Raw genomic sequence first — 23,044 nt, forward strand, 5'->3', positions numbered from 1 at the left:
TTAGATTCTTTTGGAAAGGAGATAGAGAACAGGAAAATGGTCATTGCCTTGCTGAATTGTGTGCCTTTGCAGCTAATTAATTGTGTGCTCTTCGCATTGAGTAGAGATATGTTTTTATTTGTTTAAGCTATCAGCTGTAGTTAAGAGTGTTGTACATGAGCTGACTGATACACTGCCAGTGTCAGTGAAACTTCTGAGGCATGTCAGGATCAGTGCTACTGCTGTGTTTTAATTGTGACTGAAATCATAAAGGTGATTCAAATTACCAACCAAAGGGAATAATGTTTATACTGTCATTCTCTATCTACTGTTTATTTCTTCAGGCTTGAGCTATCACTGAGTCCTGTTGTTTCTTTCTCTCTGGAGAAATAAAGCTCAAATGAAAAAACAAACCAAACCTGAGGTGAAAGAACACATTATGGTGTACATCTTAAATATCTCTCTTTCTTTGCATATGTATTGCAATTTGAGAATTGTTATGGGGTACTGCAAAGAATATCTATAGGGTTTTTTTCAACAACTATCAAAACTCTCATTTATGTATTTTAGAGAGGCTTTTCTGTGATAAATTCAAATCTTTTTCTTTCCTTGTTCTAACCAAGCACTTACGTACACTGAAAGTTCCTGGCAAACAGATCTCTTCCTTGTCCTGGGAGGGAGGTGGACTGAAAATTGCACTGGCTGTTGATCATTACATATATTTTGCAAACATTCGTCCACATTACAAGGTATGTAGTAATGTGAAACTTAATTGTATTAATTAGTTTCCTGTTACTTATTCTCTTTCTGATCAGGTTGAAAAAGTAGCTTGCTCTAATATACATACATGCATGCATACATACATATATGTGTGTGTATTTGTATATATATGAAACTAGTGCTTAAGATTGCAGCTTGATCAACACTACTGACTTGCAGTGTTAGTGGAATGTCAGGGTCTTGGTGATGCAGTGACTTAGCCGTTGCCTTACAATGCATTTGGAGTTTCATTGTCACAATAAGGAAACAATTGGGCATGATTCTAAATTTGGTAGGACTTGAGGATGTCATTAGGTAAGGCTGCTGTGTTTTCACTGCTGTTTGGTTAACTAGCTTGGGCTGAGTCATATGATGGGAATTGTCTGAGCCTTACTTTACTGCCATTTTTTTTAGTGGTGAATTATTCATTTGAGCCTGGAAAGTTGTGTAGACACCTGAACAATAAGATTGAATGCAACCTGATAGATGAACTTCCTGTTTACATTTCAATGCCCAATATACTTCTTACAAGTGTGTCTCATATAATTCTAAATAATGTTTTATCTTGTTTACCACTTGAGTTTTTTCATTTGTTGTCTTTTTTTAGGAGTTAGAACTATTTCATTTAAATTTACAGTTTAACAAATAATAGCAATTACTGTCCAGTATAGAGTATTGTATACTTCTTTTCACAGCACAGGATATGTTCTTTAATCATCAGTGTGTAGCCACTGTAATTAGAGAGAGTGCAATGTGAGGAACATCCTGCAGCTATATTGAAATGTATTTTGGTCAGGGAGTTGTAAACACAAATCTGCTAGGAAGCATTTTCAAATAGTTTGTTGTAAATATTCTGGAAAAGACTTTGGAAATCTGAGCTGGAAATCAGTCTTGCAGGAAATGCTACCTAATGTTTATTCTGGGAGATGTGCAACAGCTGGAACACAGGCCTGTTGCTTTTTCTTAAACTCATCAGTATCTAGGAGACCATGTGTGTTTTAAGATCTGGCACAGTTTGCAAATTAATAATACTTTGAAACTTTAGTTTTAGGAACTGCATGTGTAAGCTCATTTTTTTTCCATTTTGCACAATTGAAAAGGAAAGAGATATGTTCAAATTAATTTATTTCTGCAGCAAATAAACTTAATATGTTGGTAGTGTACTCTATTTCAATGTTAAATATTTTTATGGTGAATGATAAATGTTTTCCTTTAATAAATACTTCTGCTGTGTTTTGGTAATACAAGTAACTCCCTTTTAGGAGCTACGTATTCTAAAAGGTGACAGTCATTAAATGGGAGTGATTCAAAGCTGTAATTATCTTAGGCTGGATTGGAATTAATGACCTGGAGATGAAGAGTTAATATCACATTACCAATCTACTGAATAATCTGTTTTCTTCTCTTTTTCAATAAGCCATAATAAGAGAAAGGGGGCTTTAAATTAACGTGTCAGTAAAAACTATGAATTGAGCTGTACTTTTTTTAAGCTATTCATAGTTTGCATGGAGTTGTAATACTAGTTTATAGAGTCTGTGGGTCTATTCTAGAAGTTCTTCTGTTGATGCTGTGATTTATCACTTTGGTTTCATTTCCTGAGGAGTGTGGGAGCCTCTCTTGCCAACACTAATAAGCTTTCTCTTCTCCCTCTCTAGTAGGTGCTGATGCAGAGAATTCTATTAGGTTTTCTACAATTACATCATCATCTTTAAGTGTTTTGCTTTATGTCTCATTTATTTGACAGATTCACCTCCTTCCTATTTTCTGATTCTGTTTTATTAGAAAAGATTTTCATCATTATATTTTGAACTTTAAATGAGTCGAATGCAATAAAATGCATCCTCATGTATGTTCTGTTTATTTTGCCTTTTTGCCTTTCTCCTACTTGTTACAGGAATAATTACATTCTTCTGGGAGGAAGGGAGGGGTTTTCTCATGGTACTAATATGGAACAGGTGATGTGAGTTATTACAGTGCTCCTGTATAATTGCTTATTTTTGCCTGCCTCTGGAATTGCACTGTTTAAGGTATTTATTGTATATCCTATGGGAAATGAACTTCAGGTTTCTGAATCAGTAGTCACAAAGCAAGCATTTTCATGGCAAAAACCATCATCACACTGGGTATTTCTGAATACCTGCTGAACTATAAAAATATACCTATATACCTGCTGAACGAGGGGGAAACAGGGCAGAGTGAGATATTGTCACATTTTAAGGTTGATCTTTCAGTTCTGAAGGTGATAGTAAAAGCTTGGTGATGGAAAAGCTTCTTTTGCCAGTTTAATATTATTCCAATATCTTATTATGTGAGCTGTGTTCTCATAATAAATCAAGTTGTCACTTGACAGGTAAGAAATATTGAATACTAATTGTATATGTGAAATAAACTTTTTCATGGCTGGAAGAATTCATTACTGAATTTTTGTAGTTTCTGATTTGTTTTACCAACATTGTCTTTCTTGGCAGTGGGGTTACTGTTCCAACACCGTTGTTTATGCCTATACCCGAGCGGACCGCCCAGAGTGCTGTGTAGTCTTTTGGGACACAAAAAACAATGAGAAATATGTGAAATATGTCAAGAGCCTTATTTCCATAACAACTTATGGGGACTTCTGTGTTTTAGCAACTAAAGCAGATGAAAATCAGCCTCAGGTAAAGTCTGTCTTAATTTTCATTTGAAATACTCTGTTCCACATGTCAGTCCTTTACAGCTGGAATGAGATGAAATGTAAAAGTCTGAATCTGCCTTAGAGTTGTGTCAGTTGTCATTTGACAGAATGGCGTGAATGGGCTCAATGTTTAAAAACATAGAGTCCCAAAAAACAACAAAGTAGCTGATTCAAAATAACTGCATCTATAGATAACTCCTAGTAGCCATTAGTAACCTAATAAAAACTGCAGCCTTCCAGATGAATGTTTCTTCAGAAATATTTGGAACAGTTTTTCAGAGACAAGGTAAAAGCATGAGAATGGTAATGAATATTTCGTCAGTCAGAAATGGAAAAAAAGGGGCAATTTTTTAGATGATATGTTACATTTTCCACAAACTTCTTTGTTTATTAATTAATTTGATGTGTAATCACAATTGATAAATGTATTCCATGGTTAATGAATGTTCTGTTACATGATTTTTCCTGTGTAATCATTTCAGAATTATTTTCTGTATCACTTATATATTGCTTACAAAGGAGGAGCAGGAGACAGAGTCATTTGGTGCCATGGTAAAAAACCCCAAACGTGCTGTAATGCTGCTTTGCTTCATTGTGCTATAAATGGTATACTGTCATATGGATTGAAAACATGGGTTTGTGGCCATAAACATTTGCTGAAGTTGAGTGCAATAAAATAATTTTTTTTCTGAATTGTAATTTTAAAGGAGGAAACAAACAGTAGAGAGACTTCGTGTAACTCTATTGAGCATAAATAAGAGATTTAATTTTCACACCTGAAAATTACAGATAGTAAGGACCTATCATTTGTTTTGAAATGGCTCCAGTGTAATTATTAACACTGTGAGTTGCCAGGTTTTAGGAAATTAAGTTCATAGGTTTGTGGGTAGCAGTGCATTAGAGTTGTCTGAAAACCTGATTTGGTTTACAAGAGATTTTCATCATTAGAATTGTGGTTTCAGAATGGCAGAATTTAAGCAATAGCTAATGGGAAAAAAATTTCTTAATTTCAGCAGGACCTGTTTAAAGATATTGCAAGTAGATGTGTCAGTAAATTAAGGACTTCGTGTTGATATCCATAACAAGGCTGGATAAATCAGCCAATGGAAACTTCCTTCCCTGGCGCCACCATGTATGGGTCATACAGCCTGTCTTGGATACTTTTACTCCATTACTCCTTGACAGGCTCTGATCTGCTGACTTGGAGACTCAGAAATGACTAGAAAGGACATAAAAGAGAAATTTATTGTAGACTGAATGTGGGGATAATTTACCAGAGAAGAATTAATGTAAACATGATATAAATAAAAAACAGAGTTAAAAAAGCCATGTGTGTTTTCCTATACAGGCAGAGGCACAACACGTACATATTTTTTAATAGAAATCTGAGAATACTGGTGAAAAGTTTAACTTATGATCAAAGAAAGAAAAATACTATTTTTGTGAGGTACTTATTGATGGCCAAACCAGAAAAAAAAAATTAATCAAAAGAAATCCACGTTCAGCTCTTTTTCTTTTGAAGAATGAAGTTCATACAGCAGATGAAAAGCTAAATTGAGCTGCTCTCATGTGATAAGATGTAAATCTATCAGTTTAAAAGAGTAGCTGTACAGTTACTGTAGTCTGCTACCACAATTACATGGATTGTTCAGGAGGTGAAAGAGCCATGAAAAACTAATTATCTTTCATTTCCGGGAGAGTCAGGGTAACAGCTCATGGGTAATTCACATTTTGGTAGACCTGTATATTTTATTTATTTTATTTTAAGTTTAAAAACTTTACAATAAAAGTTGCTCCTTAACTTCCTTACTTCTCATTCAAGGCATTTCCCTATGCAATAACCATTCAGATATTTAATCCTTGATTTAGACCTGAAGAAATAAATACATAAACTACAACAATAAAGCATTATTGTCAAATGAATTGTTATGTATTTGCATCTTCCTGAATTTAACAGCCCAGTCTCTGAGGTAACTGTGCTATTAAAGTGAGTTTACAAGAAGGGAAAAACTGAAAAAAAAACCCTTCATCACTTCTGTAGTACCTGTGATACTGCAGGGCAGAGGGAGAGCCTCATTGACAATTCTCCCCAGACTGTTACCCTCTTGGAGGTTCAAGGAGATGGAGATCTGCAAAGCATAGAACAAAGATCCTAATTGCTGGGAGTTTATTAGATTGTCTTTTGCATGAGCAGCTGATGAGAACTAAATCCCTGAGTCAGGGCTGTATCATGCCTGTAATTACATGCTCTCAGTGCAGCATGTGCCTCACACAGCAGCAGAGAAGATGCTGCCTGTCTTACCCATGTGTTGTCTTTGGATTTTGCCTGGTAGATTTGCTCCCATGCATAAAACAGCTGGTTACTTGCCTGTTTTGTGCTTGTTCTTAATTTATAGTGCTAATTGGCAAATAGGTCTCATTTACTCTCAATTGCTCTCATGCTTATGCTGCTTTATATTTGCTGCAGTCATGGTCTCTGTGTTTGCCGTTTCTGATGACCATTAAAATGTGTGCTGTGGGTTATGAGATGCACCTCCACAGAAAACTGTGTGCAGCTTACTGATCTACAAAAAGTGTGGTACTAATGACACTTGCTTTTATTTCCATACAGTATGTGCTGGTTCTCTGCAATTCTATTGGCACACCCTTGGATCCAAAATATATTGATATTGGTAAGCTACTTGGAATAGTCTTATTCTGTAATCTGTGTTGGAATTGACCTGTTAGTTATCTTTTAATACAGATAATGGCTTATCAAACCACTAACATTCCTTGTCAAATTGGCTAAACTTAAACTGATTCTTCCAGTTAATGCAAACTATGGATAACATAATTTTTAAAAATTGATACATTTCTTTATTTCTTTTTTTTTAATGGATGTCTTTTGGCAATTCAATTTTTCCATCACAACAGTGGTAATTCAACTTCTTTATGAGAAAATGTACTTTGAAAAGTGTCCAGTTGTATCAGAGGAAGTGAAATTAGATTTGGACTTTCATTTAAAAATAACTTGTTGCTGCTTCCCAGATAACTTAAGCATCAATTTCTTGTGTTTCAGTGTTGAAAATATATTTTCCTTACCTTCATCACAATTGTTAAATTTATCTAAGTAGTTTCAGATTGTAAATGAAAAGTCAATTAAGAAAAATCAGTGGATTATAACACAAGTATGAAAATGCCCCCAAATTCTTACTAGTGCTGAGTTCCAGGTTTTCCCTAGTGCTTGTTTGCTGCAGGTGTGGTACAGAACCTTGCCAAGTAATTGCAAACCACTGTTTTCTGTGATGTTTGCTTGAGAATAAAGATCATTGATTATTTTCCCTTTAAACAGACAAGGGAATTGTAGTCAAAATCACAAATTAATCAGTTTTTTTGCCTAATGAATCCGCTTTTATTTGTTCTGGTTTTTGCTTTATTTTTGGTTTGTTACCCAAATAGATCTGAATTTGGATTCAGAGTAGACACTGTGAACCCTGTTTGTGGTTTTCTTTTTGAGCTTTGATTCTTTGATTAACTCTCCTGGTTTGTTGCAAGGCTAAATAACTTATTTAAATTTATAAAAATATTTATTTGCTTTTGAATGAGAGGGAAGACTCTATTATGACAAGAAACTTCACAATTTAATTTTTTTAATGTAAATTGCCTTCTAGAGCCGTTGTTTTATCCTCTTTGCAAAAAGAAACTTTTCTGGCTAAGTTAGTCTCAGTAGAGATGTTAGTTTTAAGTACTAATACTTGGTGTTAATATTAAACAACAAACAGCCATTCTGTCTTATAAAATTGATGGGTAAAGTGTCTAGCAAAGTTTTGGTAAGATAGAAGTGATGAGGAAAGTAAGGAAGAACTACTGAACAAGGAAGTAACAGCAATTCACAGAAGAATAAAGGTAGGAAAAGAAATCTACCAAGGACTAGAAATAATCAAGATCATAAATGATTATTTTCCTTTGGTCTAAACAGTTTTATTCTTTATTATATATAAATTAAATTGGAAGTATCATTTTCTAATGTTCAGTTTTTCAGTGATAGCAGGAGAAAATCAGCTGTGAGTCATACATATATTTTGAAATTCGTGCCTTATATTGTAGATAATAATTAAAATTAAGAGTATGCTCTGATGAATGAGTTTGACTACTTTGTCATATGGAAAGTTTATGAAATATTGTGGTAGCTTTAGTCTTGTGGTTTCTGTTTCTGTCCCTTTGATGTCCTCTTACCACCTTTTGCAATAGGGGCGGCCATGTCAGAATCTGAAAGATTAACATGTCCAAGAGCTTCAATACCAAAAAGTTTACCAAGACTGGAGGAAAAAACATCAATAAGACAACCATACAATGCCTTCCCCTGCCAAAAAAAACCCCATAAAACCCAAATGAAAAACCCAAGCCCAGAACAGAATCCCATGAAGTAAGATGATATGATGGGTGACAGGGGTGTGAGTTGGGTGCCTATTCTGTCCCTGTCCCATCTCTGCTCCTGATCAGATGTCTACACTGTATGTGCCCACTGGTTTCCTGGATTTACTTGGCAGGCAGGATTGGGGTGGTGGGAGAGGGTTCAGGGACTTAGAGGGAGTAGTTCTTCTCATTTCTGCAGCTGACATCTAAAATAAGTTGAGTGAATCATTGATGAAGGGGGTCTTTTCTCCACTGGGTATGAAGAAGCCCAGGGCAACCAGCTCATCTCTGTCAGAGATGTCTAAAATTAGGTGAGATGAATCCCACTCACTGTTAAAATTAGCTTTGCATGTACATGTCTAACTCTGCATTAAACTCTTTTCTTTGCATTTTTCTAATGTTCAGTTTATGTGAACCTTCTGAGTCTGTGAGAGTTTAATATTTTTTTAAATTATAAACAAAGGTTTCTTTATGATTCTGCCAGCAGGACCCATCTCCTACAGCTGCCTGTACACAAGAAAAGAATATTTTTCAGTAACTGGGAACACTTAAAAAGAAAGTCTATTTAATTGAAAAATGCTGTTGTTTTTCCAACTGTACTTGAGCTTCCTTTAGCATAACGAAGCTTTCTGCAGTCTGCTGCTGTTTCCTCCAGTACTGGAGGACCAGTTTAGTGCGTAGATTTGCTCTTTCCTGCAAGTGAGTCCACTTGTGAAAGTGCTGGGCATTTTAACGTTCAGCTTCATGGATGGACAAATACCTGCGGTTAGGAATATTTACATTTTTGAGTCCTGAAAAATTTCTGTAGCCTCAATTATAAGCGAGTCTTTCATTACTGTATCACACAGCCAAAGATTCAACCTTTTTTTTAAATATATGCATCCTGTAAGACTCCTTTAAAGTTTGCTCTCCAAACTTGCAGAAGGGATTGAAGGTAAAAGTGAAAAGCAAATGCCTATGAATGCAACTCTTTTGGAACACACTGTGCTGGATTCATCATAGTTACTTCCCTCTTTTTGTAACATTTGAAAATGCAACTTTATAGAACAACTAGAAATATTTACAACATAAGGTCAGTTGGTGTGAGAGGTTGACAGCTGTACATAGTCAAGGTCCTATTGTACAGTATATCATGCTGTTTATCACAGTTGGAGCTTTTTGGCAGTAGGAAGTGTAATTGTTCTAGTTTGACAGCATGCTGAACTTAAGCAGCTGTCTGGCCTTGCAGAACTCAATGGAGAGAGAAGACCTTGTAAAACCTTAAGGGCAGAAGACCTTTCTGAAAGTTCTCTAAGATTCTGGTTGCTACTTGATTTCTAACAAAATCGTTGACCTTCTGTTCTGTTTATAAATGAGGAAAATCAGCATTAATTAAATCAATTATCTGATGAGAGTCATTATTAATAGTTTAAGAAATAGGCAGTTAAACATCTCTCTTAAGATAATTGGATGAGTGTTACTGACTTATGAAAAATGCTATTATCGGTTTCTAAAATTCTTTTTTCCCCCTCTTCTTTCTACTAATACAAATTTTCAGCTAATTTCCTTTTACTAAACTAATAAATTGTTGCATAAAGTTCTGTCCATAAAAAGGTAATTTTTGTTTTGAACTCTTGTACTTGTTTCAGACTTCTAAGTGCCATCCTTCAGAGTGGCTTGAGTACACTTAGGTTGTTACTTTATTTGATTTTCATAAATGCTGGTGAAAAATGATTTGTAACATTGTAGAATGTCCTCAACAGAGCAGTTGGTATCTGTGTGCTCCTGCCTTTTCTTGAGTGTGTGCTCTTCACTACCATGAGTCTAAACTCTCTTTTTTGACTGGCTGTAATCACTGCAGATTGAACAGGCACTATCTATGGTTTCTAGCAGACTGCCCCTTATTGGAGCAAGAATCACCTGGAGCTCTACTGAACATAAAGGGTTTATTCCTCCTTGAGACTTAAGTGCCTTGCAGGCCTCTTGGGCAAAGCCTTTTGGATTTTGTCCTGGTAGGAGATGGATAGTGGAGAAAAAAGGCTGCTCATGAAGGGATGCTAAGTAGGTGACAGAGCATTTAAATAATGCATCTGAGAACGTGTGTTAAGACACAATTTGTTTGAATTGTCAATTTATAATATTTTATAATACTGTTTCAACAAAGCACTATTAATCTTCTAGTGACAAAGAAATTGTGACATTATGCAATGTTTGATTCACCCTCAGGAGATGTAAATCTTGTGTTGTTGGGCTCTAAGCCAGTAGCTCAAGTAAGGCTCAAAAAAAGAAGAGCTTATTTCCTTTATTCTGTTGATTTTTTAATTATGTCATTAGCTTGCTAATGTTTGTCTCTGTTAATGATGGCAATAAAGGATTAATTAGTCATTATCTGATGAAGGGCCATCACTTTAGCTTTCTTTAGACATTGATGGGCGGTTACACTTTCAGCTGTTCCTCATACTGCTTTTTATTTGTCCAAAGGCATTTTGCTTCCCCTGCTTCCTGTGCCTTGTGTTTGAGGTCCTTCACAATAGCTCGTGTTTGTTAGCCCATAAATTACACTTTTCTTCATTGTCTGACATTACTGCATTCCATCCTACTCTGGGACAAAAATTAACCAGCACAGTGTCTTGTGTGCTTGTTTTACAAGCTCACAGGCTTTCTGTCAAAGTCCTTTGATGAATAACTAAATATAAACTACAGAAGGTTAAATATCTTGTTATATAATATCTTTTTAATGGAAACACAACAGATGGTATCTGCTAAGAAAAGGTCACTCAAGCTGGATTATATCATCTTCTTACATGTGCTTAGGAGCACTGACATAGTGAAGTGTTGAGTTATCTTTCAAGTTTGTGTTAGCACCCAGTGAAATTAATACAACAGCTTGACCAACATACAGGTGGATTAAAGGCAGAGCTGGAGTCCTGCCCAGGTGTCTTGCCTCCCTCCTGGATGCCATAACAGGGATGACTGAACTACATGTGAAAAGCACTTGAATTGCTGTTACTTACTTGATCCTTTTAATGTAAATTGTAACGGATTTTGAATATTTATGTTCCGTAAACTGTGCTTGTTCATGAGTTGTCCCACATGTCCCAACATGTTCAGTTGTCCCTGCTGTTGCCTGACATTTTTTTCCATTTGTGAGCCAACACTTGTAGAGATATTTGAATCAGGCTCTAAAATTAGGTAGATTTATTGATTAGACTAAGTTCATTCCAGTCTCTCAGGAACAGCCTGTAACAGACTTGTATGAAAACAACAGTTTAATATTGTGTCTGTCAGATTGCTTCCTTTCCATCAGATTTAGGTGGGATCACTTGTCTTTCTTGTTTGTGTATGCTATCTCATAGACTAGAAAGTGTCTCAGCCTTTTCATGTGGTGAAGTAATGTAGTCGTGCATTAAGTTTGATTTCTGTCTATATTTTTACAAGAAGATTAGACACTGAAGCAGGTGTTTTCTAGCAGCTTTGAAGTGAGATGGAGTGTGTGTGGATGAAATGCAAACATTGTAGAAGGTTATTCAAGATTCCTGGGTATATAGGAAAGTTTCTTTCCTTCAGGGAGGAGGCTTTATGAAGGAATAGTGAAGAGAAATGACGTGAGAAGAGAAAGGAGAGCCAGAAAGAATTTGAAGGGCAGTTGTTTCACATGTTGGAGTTGTTTTGATGGAGATGGTTTGTTTAGCCCTTTTCAGTATTTGGTCAGCGCCTGAAAAGTGAAGCACCTGTTTAAATGTTTTTCTCACATATTTTCAATGTCTGAAAATTAAGTATTAAGACATTAATACTGAAGTTGGGTATTGGCAAAATCAGCAGGAAGAACTCAACAGTGTAAGAAGTTTACATATTGAGCATGGAAAGCGGCTGTGCGGTGGAAATGCTGAGCAGGGGAGTGTTCAAATTTCTTGCCTCCTTCAGACTAGGTGCTTGCATTTCTGTCTGCTTGATAGTCAGAGCACAGGTTCTGTGAAGGGCACTGATACTCAGGTGAGCAGCAGTTACTTGCTGTAAGTCAGTGCTGCTGTATAAGATGGTATTTCCCTACACTAAGGGAAACTTAAGTAGTTAAGCCAGCTGCCTGGAAAGGGATTCTAGATCTTCCTCAGCCTGAAGGGATTGAAATGAGCATATTGTCTTTCCTTCTCTGCCCAGCAACAGCCCAAACTTGAAGAGGCTGTGACATTCTTCCCTCATGTTGAATTTATGCTGTCATGCAGTCAAGAAGGAAAACATTTTACGAGCAGAGCATAGCCCAGTGTGGAAGGCTCTGAGGTGAGAAGGTGGAATGGAATACTTTCAGTTGGAGGGGACTGACAAGGATCATCCAGTCCAGGATCACTCCAGGGCTGACTAAAATCATGTTGCTAAGGGCATTGTCCAAATGCCTCTTAAACACTTGACTGCATGACAGGCTTGGGGCACTGACCACCTCTCCAGGAGGTTGTTCCAATGAGTGTCTACCCCCTTGTAAAGAAATGTTTCATAATGTCCAGACTTGCATTTGAGTTTCTTTTTCCACAGATTTTTCTGTTTGTGATTTTTTTTGTTCAATGATTGACCAATAAAAAAAGCTAAAACAGTCCTACCAAAAAATGCCGCGTGTCCTACTTTTATGTAATTGTTGAAGTTATACAGGCAATTCTGTAAAAGCATCAGTTCCCATGTAGAAATGCTGCTCTCTTAGATGTGGCTCTGCATGGATCCGATCCTGATGATTGTGTCTCTGTGCTGTGCCCTGCAATTTCACATCTGGCTTAAATCCAGTCATTGCTGAGCCTGTTGTTGCAAAGTTGGGAAGGCCCTGCCCTCCATGCTGGCTGCTCATTCCTGCCTGTTTCACCATTTGTGATTTTCTCTTTAATCCAACTTAATGTAATCTTTTATTTATTTAATTTTGAGGTCAGTTAGATGAATGAACTGATCAAATTTACTCTGTTGTCCAGCTGCTGCTAGAGCTGATATGAAAGAAGTGGCAGGAAAATGTGTCAGGGGTTAGTGTGTATGTGCTTTTTGGCAGCAACTGTCAGTTCAGTCTGAGGCATGTTCATAAAACACCTAATTGATTGTATTCTCGTGGATAAAGCATGGATACTTTGCCATCTTCTTTCTGGTTCACAACAGACCATATGCGAACAACTTTTTTCCCAGATTCAGGTATTTCAAGGTGTGCATAAATAAGTTTAGGCTCCATGGAAGCTGTAAGTCAAAGGGGGAGTCACTTCTTGAGTGTGAGGAATGCCCATGGCTTCAGATGTTGGCACGGCAGTATGGTTTAACATTGTCTTGGACCACAAGTACTCAAATGTTGACGAAGTTGAGTTCAAATATGAGGCTTAGTACAAGTGTTTTGATTTGAGCAAACCTTATTCCCTCACAGGTCAGGAGATTCTCATGTTAGTTTTTAAAGGATAAAAGCATTGGTTGTTATGGCACATACAGCTGGAAGTTAATAAAAAACCAGAGCAAACACATAGAATTTGTTAATGTTTTTGATGAAACAGGAGACTGTATCCTTCAGTGACTAATTATTGAAATGAATGTGTTATAAGTACATGAAATACATGAGTTGCATATAATGAGTAAACAACTGTGCTGCTCATATTAAGCATCATCACTAAGCCTTCTTGCCCAGTATTGACATTTTTACTAAAAAGTATTCTTCAGCCATTGGGTGGCTTATATAATCCTCTTGGTTTCAAAGAAATGAAATCTGTTCAACCAGTCTTCCCCCATCTGTCTCTTGTAGCACTGCTCTTCTATGTGGCAGGCTTATAGCTCCCTCCAGAGTTCCGTTCTGTGCTAAAATACAGAGGAGAAAAAATAAGAGATTCACTGTAAAAGAATTGTATTTTCTACTCACATCATGTTATCTGCATGACTCAGTGTTCCACTACCAGGCTGGTTTGCACAATTCTTTGGAATTTATCTAGCTTTTTTTTGGTATCATAATGATTTACACATAGAACTTAAAGACATTGGCTGATTTACATACTAGGTTTCTTTATTTTTCTATGCCTTCACTGTTTTGGGTTTTTTCTTTTTTTCTTTTTTTTTTTTTCACTGAGCATGGACAGCAGGAATGAGATACTCAATTTGTGTACATATTCTAAGTGGGCTTAGAGCTGAGGTAAAGAAAATGTCCTGCATTCCTACACTGTGATTTTTTGCTATATTAAAATAAGACTGAGTCAGCTAAGTATTTAATTTGTTGCCATTCAGATAAAGAGTTTATATTTGGCCCAACTATTAACTAAGGTATAAACAGCATTTCTAGGTCTTGTCTAACTTAAAATTTATGAATGGTTTTTAAGAAAAAGAATCTCTTCTAGATTGTCAACTTTTGAATAGCCTTAATTATGTCAGATATGGAAGTATTTAATAGATCTTGTTAAGGAGATTCAAGATGCTCCTGAGCTGGTCATTAACTGCTGGTCCTCTCCCGTTGTCCTCCTCAGCAGTAACTACACCCTAGTTTGTCTATATGTATTTGCTGTTTTCTGCGTCAGCGCATGAAGATTTGCTGAAATAGCAGGGAGAGGAAAGTGTTAATGGTAAAGACAGAACTTGTAAAGAAGTTCTCTGCTCTTCTGGACAAGTCCACAAGGCCCCTGTGAAATTTGCCTCCAGCTAATGAAAGCTGCTGTTAGGTTGTGTGTGGGCAGATTTTTTGGCCATTGTTTTTTTGCATTTAATGTATTGGGTGTATGTTTGCATCCATCTTGGAAAAAATGTACAAGTCAGCATCTACTCCAATGCTTGCTGCTCTAATTTTGCAACTCTTTGGGTTTTGTAACAGAGCCATTGTTTGTCACGATGACCAGAACTCATGTGATCGCGGCTTCCAAAGTAGCGTTTTACGTCTGGCAGTACCGGGTGGCCAAGAAGCTCACAGCCATGGAAATCAATCAGCTGACACGGACCAGGAAAGAAGGCAGGGAAAGGTTTGTCTTCAGGCTTTGTAATTTTTCTTCCTCTGCTCTGGTGTCATTGATAAGGTGGATTCTGCCATGTCTAAAATGCAAACCCTTGTCCTCTCATTTTTCTGGTCAGGTTTATTGACTTTCAGGCCTGTAAGATGATATACAACTATGTATAACAACTATGTGTTTGTTATCCACATCCCTCAGACATTTTCGGATTAGTTTTTGTTCAGTGTCTCCATTTGCTTGCTGCATGTTTTCCCTTATGGAGCTGTGTGTCTTGATGCCTTTTTACCCCTCTCTGGTTTCCCCTCCATGCTCTTAGTTTCCAGGCAGCTCCATTCCCTCTGACAACTTTAACTGCTTCTCATCTGTCATTGCCTGTAAGAACTTGGTCTGTCCAGCTGGCTCTTCTCTAATACACTTGTGTCTGGTTGTGGCTTTGACAACTAATCCTGTATGGACTTTTATCCTCTCAAACTAAACAAGCCAAAGTCAACATCGTTTTGCTTCCAAAATATTTCTTTCCCAGGTGCTCATTTGTGGCATTAACTTTTCTGTCGCCTCCACAAAGCTTGCAACTTTGTTATGGTTTTCTTTTTAGTTATTTTGTGTGTTCTTCCATATAATCTCTACACTATATCATCTTTCTATAAACCTACCATTTCCTGTCGCCATATATCCCTAATAATGAGTAATTATTTGTACATGATATAATAACTTAGATTGTTGTAGGACTTGGATGTCCTAGCCTTAGACAAGATTATAAATTGATAAAAATATCGAAAAATGTAGATACTTGTAATTCAGCATTAATGAAGATTTAACATTCTAAAATCTTTCCTAATGCTACTTTTTAAGGCAAAAGAGAAGTTATAAGTGTTCAAGAGTACAGTAATACATAAGTTTTTGTGGATGTGAAGGTGAAGTGCTTCATAATTATGGAGAAGAGCCGGGGGAAATATGGAAGTGCATATTTGAAAAGGACAACTGAGCGGTTGACGGTTTTCAGCAGGGCACTTAACTGTAACAGCAGAAACTTAATGTTACAGGATGAAAGTTTACACTTCATAGGGAATAGACTATCAGGGGCTGTGAAAGTGAAAGCAACTGCCATATCTGTATATCAATATAAAGCAGCTTTATCAAAGGGGATGCTTTTGAACATAAGAACAGGCATAGCTTTTATTCTCTTCTCCAATTCCAATGGTTTCTTCTCCAAGGATGGAACATACTAGTGCTACCAGAGTTGATCCTTTCTTTGGACTCACTTTTTCTTCTAACTTTCCTTCTTTACAGGATCTATCATATTGATGACACATTTTCAGGGTCTGGAGAAGGTCACCTTGATTACAGCAAAGCTTTTGAAGTGAGTGATGTTATGAACTAGTTTATTGTGGTGTCACTGGTAGCTTGAAAGAGCAGTAATTAGTGTTGATTTATTTATTTTCATAGTTTTCATTAGTAGAAGTGGTTGTACTTAAAATTTCTTTTACTGCTACTTTTTTTTATGTGTTATGTTTCTTCCCTCTGGTTGGTGCTCTTACTGTGTCATTATGTATTACTGGAAATATATAGCAAACTATAGAGAACATGGAAAAAGTATATGCTGAGTGTGTACAGTATATAGACATCTGCTGTCTTCCTGGTCAGAAGCAGCTCCCTTACTTCAACAAAATATAACTTTGTTGAAACTCAATAACCTTTATGATCTTTTCTAGTATTTTTGACCATTTTCACTTGATGTGTGTGTGCAAGTGCTGTCTGTCCCTACTAATGTACCTGAAATTAATTACTTAACAGCCCTCACAAGCCAGGGATTGTTGCTTTCTTGTGTTTTCTGTTAAAGACGTGTTACATTTTGGATTTCTTATTTTTCTGGAGGGAGGGGCAGGAAAAGAAAGGAAACTGTTAATATTATTGTTATGATTGCCATAGCAAAGGCTACTGATACCATCTACAAACTATCCACAGACTGTATGCTGACAAGGTTGGATAGCCTCTTTTCATGTGGATACTTAGCAACACTCTTGTTTATTTAAGTAACCTTCTTTCTGTAGCAGGGCATGCTTACCTTTGCAGTAAAACTGATACTGATATCACTTGTTTACTTTCAGGGAACAAGAGATCCAATTTGTGCAATAACAGCATCTGATAAGATACTACTTGTGGTAAGCTACATGATTAACAGAACTACTAATTGCCTCTTGTGCTTGTAGGTATAAGCACAAGAGTGCTATGTTCATAAGCAGTCATAATTTCAAAGCATTTCAGAATTTAGAATTTACACAGACAAAATCTCTTTCCTCTTCTTCAAAGATTAATGGTTTCTTCTGTTAACTTGGATTCTTTCTTTAGGAGGGCTAATTCACTAAGTACTTGCAATTTAATTACAGAGTAGTTGCCTGAGTTAATACTTACACATAGGATTTTAGAAAGTCTAGATCAGGACTTAATTCTGTAATCTGAGTCCTGAGAAATCTCTTTGAGACAGTATTTGAGACAGACAAAGATTTACAAAGTTTGTCTGTTTACATATGAATGGTATAATGCATGACATTGCACTAGATACAGATGAATACTTATGGATTATACAGTTGTGTGAGGTATTGAATCATGCCAAAGAGCTGGTGCATTTTTTTGTTCTAAGCTGGAAAGTGATCTCATTAGATGAACAAACTCATATGTGGGCTTTAAAGCAAGCTAACTGAACAGAACAAAGAGAGAGAAAGAGCAGTGTTTCTTCCTGTTATCCACCTTCCAGGAAAGATCTTGTTTTGTCATGTTCTGATTCTAGTGTGGATTTTTGTTTGTTTTTTTGTTTTATCCTTTGACTGGATTTTACAAAATCAGAAGGTCATGGAGAAAGTATGAACAAAAGAAGTGTGATGGTTAATAGGTGACTGTGGGAATGTTGCTGCTTGAAGAATATGAAAATAAACTTCTGAAAATAATTAATCTCTGACTTTTTTTAAAAAAGGAAAGGAATGAGAGGAAATGCCTTTAAGACTAGATCTGGATAAATGTGCTGAAGCTGAATGCAAATGATAGTGGTTCAATTTTCTAACACTTCTGAACTAATCTGCTTTTTAGTCTATAGGGTATACATATGTGAAAAAGTCAAAAATGGTAATTTATACTGAGGATGTTAGGGACAGCTTTGGGGAAAGAAGGAAAACAAGGAATAAAGTTTTCACTCCTTTGAAATTTAATGTTGACTCATTTCCAACATAAGAGTTGACCAGTAGGCAAACCAAGCTGGATACGTTATTCATTTTACAGAAACACCATGAGAAAATACTGGCAGTGATCATTTCATTTCAGGGATGTCACTCCTTTTACCCTGATGGCCTGATGGTATCTTGACACAGGGAGTTGGTGTTTCATTCAGCAAAATAAAGATAAACCACACTGGTACTTAGATTTCTTTCCTGTTACTCAAGGCTGTGAATAACCAGTATATTTTATAGCATTTCCTTTTAAATCTAGCTCTGGTTTTGCAGTAACTGGTGAGACTTGTTGGTATGGAGACAGCCCCACATGAGCAGAGCTATCCTGCTTTCAGACCTCGGCTGGTGCTGCTTTATGGAACTCTTTGAGGGGATTTACCAGTGTGGGACAAAAATCTTTTCACACTTCTCCTGTTTTATTATGTAGACCCTGTCTGGAGGGTCATGGCTCCTGAAATTCTGTGTGCTGGATGTGGACTGTAACTGTTTGTTTTAACATCCCTAATTTAAGCAGATTTGTCAATTGTAGCATTTTACAGTATCTTGTTCAAATACCAGAATTCAGAACTTTTAAGGTGATGATTCTCTCTTTTCACTCATGCCCTGTCACTTATCCCAAACCTCTTTTGTCTAAACCAGCATATAAAGAAGAGCATTTTAAAGGGTTTACTGATGGAGAAATTCTCTCACTAAGGCAGCATTGCTTTCCTCTAGGCAAGAGAATCTGGCACTATTCAGAGGTACAGCCTCCCTAGCGTGGCTGTGGTGCAGAGCTATTCCCTGGACCGTCGTGCCTATCAGCTGTCTTTGAACTGCAACTCCAGGTAACCACAGACCTCTTTCTAACACAGATATCTAATTTCAAAGTGAAGCACTAAAATTTCTGAAAATACTAATTCTGTGAAACCAATAATTCTATAATCATTATGTACTCATTTTAATTTGGTATAAACAATTTATTAATTTTAGTTGTCCTTAATGGTTGTTTAACCATTTATTTATTACTAATTATTTCCATCTGGACAGTTATTGTTCTGAGAGACTGTTAGTAAAGGTCTCCTATGTTTTACACCCTGTGTACATGAAAAATACCTTTGTTTTATTAGATGAACCAAACCTAACCTTTCTTTGATCATGACACAAATAGATAAAATTATATCATAACCTGAATTTTCATATCTATGACTTCTTTCTGTGTCCTTCTAAAGCCTGCAAACTTTGTTCCTCCCATTTAATTGTCCATTGTTACAGGCTATAACTAGTGGTGATGTTTCTAGTAAGTCTGGTTCTCCTGAGCTTCATCTGTGCTAATACTGAAGTTGCCTTCTACTCAACAGCTTTTTTTTGCAAGAGAGTGCATGAGAGCATTGGCAGAAAAGGCAAAAATACACAAGAATTTGCAAGGCAATTTTAATAACTTCAAAATAACTTCATCATTTCAAACAAAATTCATAATGCATGTGTAGAGATCTCTTGCCCCTTCAGGTATAGCCCAAAACCAGATTGCTTTGCTTAAAAGGCAGCATGATCTAGTCAGAGCTATATTGATTGTGTTTTGAGTCAGACTTGTTTTCTTGCTAAATGATTTTGTTCTAGGGAAATAAGCTCAGATCCATAAGCATTTTGAGGTTAATTTTCTAAATTGTGTTTAAAATTTTAATAGGAATTAAGGCTGTCTACCTATCAATATTTAGAAATACTTTTAAAATGGCCTTGCAGTAAATATAGGTTACTATGATTCACTGAAGACCTATGCAACTGTAAATTTTCAAATGTAGCCTTTTAGAAATTGTATTTTTCCCATATTTAAAAGATTTCAAATATTAATTGGATTATACTTAACATTGTTTTTGAAAAAATGTGAAGAATACTCTTTGTAAAAATGCAAGAAATCACATTTTAGGAATTAACAGTCTGCTTCACCACACTGACTTTTTAATTTAATAATCTGCTTCATTGACTCCTAGTAAATAAGGAAAACCCATCCTATTCAGTTGTTAATTTGAGTCTTTGTCAAAAAAAGTTTGGCAAGCGACAGACCTGTAATTTATTCAACCTGGTATCTGATGTATCTTCAAAATGCTGGATATAAAAATGGGCATATTTCAGAACCTTTGCAGGGCCAGATCCTGTGTGAGCAGATGAAGAACATCTTTCCATGTGTTTGGTTTCTGCTGTGCTGATACATGAAAACCACATGGATCTGTGCTGGTTCTGGCACATGACAGCATCTCATGGAATCTACAGAATTATACTGTGCCAGGTTAGAGAACTATTTCAGATTCACAGCCTTGAGCAGTGTCATTTAGCTGCCTTGTTTCTCTGTGTGCTTTTCTGTAGTCGCCTTGCTATCATTGACCTGTCAGGGGTTCTGACTTTCGTGGAGCTGGAGGCGCGGGCCACCGACAGCACGGGGCAGCCGGAGGCAGGCGGGCAGCTCAGGCTGGAGCGCAAGGACGTCTGGGACATGAAATGGGCCAAGGACAACCCGGACCTGTTTGCAATGATGGAGAAAACAAGAATGTATGTCTTCAGAAACTTGGATCCAGAGGTAGATATCAACATACTTAAACTACTCATTTAAAAAAATTCTCTCTTAAGTTAATGGCTCTTTCTTGAGTAGTATTATTCTTGTGCTTACCGCTCAGTTCTGCAAGTGTTTGTTTATATAAACTTGCTTCAGGTTATATAAACCTCAAAATCTTATCAACTCTCACGTGGGAATGTTGTTTTGGACCATATAGGTAGAATGAATGGTCAGTCCTAGAAACATAAAAATGGTATCATATTTTTCTTAAATGTATGAGATTTTCAGGGGTGTATTTTTTTGTATGCTTTGGAATACATAAATGCAGTTTTAGTAGAGATACTTGTAAAACAGTTCAGTTGACTCTAAATATTGGCAGGTGTTATTCTATATCTTTGTCATAATTTAGTTGCAGAAAACATGAGGATTTTTAATGATGTCTGTATTTACAGAATTGTCAATAATGTTAATGATTATAGTATTTGTTTCTTGTTGGAAGTGCAAGTATATCCTAGTTTGGAGAAGAATGTATCTAAATATTTAGTCAGACAGAATACAAGTTCATTCCTTTATAATTTATTTAACTTTCAGGAACCTATACAAACATCTGGATATATTTGCAACTTTGAAGATTTAGAAATCAAGTCTGTTCTTCTGGATGAAATATTAAAGGTCAGTATAACTAATTTTATTTTGTAGGAAAAGTCGGTGTCTTTCTTAATGATAGATATCTGTTCTGTTGGGTGAGAATAAAAGTCACCAGGAATAAAAATATGTTTCTTTATCCATTATATTAGAATCCTGAACATCCTAACAAAGATTACATCATCAATTTCGAGATTCGGTCATTACGAGACAGTCGAGCATTGATTGAAAAAGTTGGCATTGAGGAATCTTCCCAATTCATAGAAGACAATCCACATCCCAGACTTTGGTAAAATCTCCTATTAGCCAAATTTGTTTAAATTTGTCTACTTTTCTATTCTTTTCCTGTTCAGAGAGATCCAGTATGAAAATAAAAACCCTCAAATTAAAACCAGCAAAAGCAGTATATGTTTTACACACAATCATTTAAGATTTAATGAATGTTGGAGTACCTAGAATGTCAGGCATGTGCTGTATCATGATAGTGCGTATAGAGTGTAGGCTCAGGACATCTTTTTGCTCTGTGCTATGTGGGCCCCAAAACACAGTGTTCCTTGTGTCTTGGAGGGAATCTAAAGGAAATGAAAAGCTAACAGCAAGTTAACCGAGTTGGTTAAATTACAAGTCAAATTTATATATTGAACATTAAAGAGTTTAAAACCTGGTAAAGGGAGCACATCAGACTGATAGTAGGGTTAGAGCTGTTTGAACAACCTTGTAGCATTTGGACAGGCCTTGAAGGACAGAAAGAAGGGCTGGGTGTGCTGTGTTTCCATGCAGCATCTCAGAAGTAATCTGAGAAATGGAGATAGTGGCATGATTAAATTAAACATGGTTCAGCTATTAAACTACTAAAGTTGAAAAACCTGCAGACTAAACAGTGAGAGTAAACCTGTGAAAACAGGAGTGCTTGAAATCTGTTTAATATCCCAACTTATAAGGGCTGGAAGAGTAAAGGCCTCTACTGATAATTTTATGAAGAGGCAGTGCAGAACCTAAAACTTCATTGACAAGTTCCTTGGTGAAGGAGACCAATCCTCCTTAACTGTCTGGAGATTGTTTACTTACTTGTGCCTTTCTTTAGTAATTTTGGCTCTGTTTTGAAGCTAATGGTCTCTTGCAGCATTGGATGCTTAGCTTGCATCAAGGGGGTTGGAGAGTTCACTGTTAGTTGTGATGGTTCAGAGATTAATTTAGAGTTGATGAAAGACTGGACAAGACACCTTGGTTTAAAAGTTTGTCCCAAAAACCATTCTTTTCTATCTAGTTGTTCCTTTGTCTCCAGAATGTTAATTTTGAATAACAGGATTTGCTAGTTATATATTGAAAGTTTCTGTAATACTATAATTTTATTAGCTTGAGTGCATAGGGTGAAATGTTAGTGTTTCAAGTCTTCGTTTTTACAAATGTCTTGAACTAGCTGAAGATTTTTGGAGCTTTCAAATTGTTCATGTGGTTTTTTGCTAGTCCTGTCTGTTCACTTAATAAAAAATTACTATTAGTTCTGCAAGTCTGTGTCTCAGTAAAAGTTCTATATCATAAAATCACAAAATAGGTCAAATTCTGTTCACTTTGCTCTGGAATTGCCATGAATTTTATTTTACTATGGGAGAAAACACGTCACATATTTTATGAAGAGATTCATTAGAAGTGCTGGATATAAAGCCAATGTATTCCAGATCAGAACAAAACAGTGACCTGGCTTCTAGAATGCAACAAACAGGGTGAAGTGTAGATCAATTGGTTTCTTTGATGTCAGTGATGAGCACTTGAGTTTAAGTGATACCAACCTTCTCAAATTGATTGAGAGATACACAGCTGAGACTGCCTAAGCATGGCTTGGGGCACTGAATACAGCAATAATATTAGTGGTTTTGTCAGTGCCTCACTGCACTGAGTTTGTTTCACAATGTCAATTCAGCCAGTCTAAATT

At 36.3% G+C, this 23,044-nt stretch overlaps 1 protein-coding gene across 2 annotated transcripts in view; it reads left to right on the forward strand.

The window, feature by feature from the left end:
* Positions 1-23,044, forward strand: part of WDR35 (WD repeat domain 35) — a 42,705-nt gene that overhangs the window by 8,189 nt on the left and 11,472 nt on the right. For both annotated transcript variants that reach the window (XM_030945847.1, XM_030945848.1), the window contains 10 exons: positions 603-728; positions 3,207-3,392; positions 6,021-6,081; positions 14,586-14,730; positions 16,009-16,078; positions 16,827-16,880; positions 18,654-18,763; positions 20,280-20,490; positions 21,058-21,138; positions 21,264-21,400. In XM_030945847.1, coding sequence (XP_030801707.1) covers positions 603-728; positions 3,207-3,392; positions 6,021-6,081; positions 14,586-14,730; positions 16,009-16,078; positions 16,827-16,880; positions 18,654-18,763; positions 20,280-20,490; positions 21,058-21,138; positions 21,264-21,400 — 1,181 coding nt within the window. The remainder of the gene's footprint in view (positions 1-602; positions 729-3,206; positions 3,393-6,020; positions 6,082-14,585; positions 14,731-16,008; positions 16,079-16,826; positions 16,881-18,653; positions 18,764-20,279; positions 20,491-21,057; positions 21,139-21,263; positions 21,401-23,044) is intronic.

The sequence above is a fragment of the Camarhynchus parvulus genome, chromosome 3, assembly GCF_901933205.1.
Source record: "Camarhynchus parvulus chromosome 3, STF_HiC, whole genome shotgun sequence".
NCBI classification, from domain to species: Eukaryota; Metazoa; Chordata; class Aves; order Passeriformes; family Thraupidae; genus Camarhynchus; species Camarhynchus parvulus.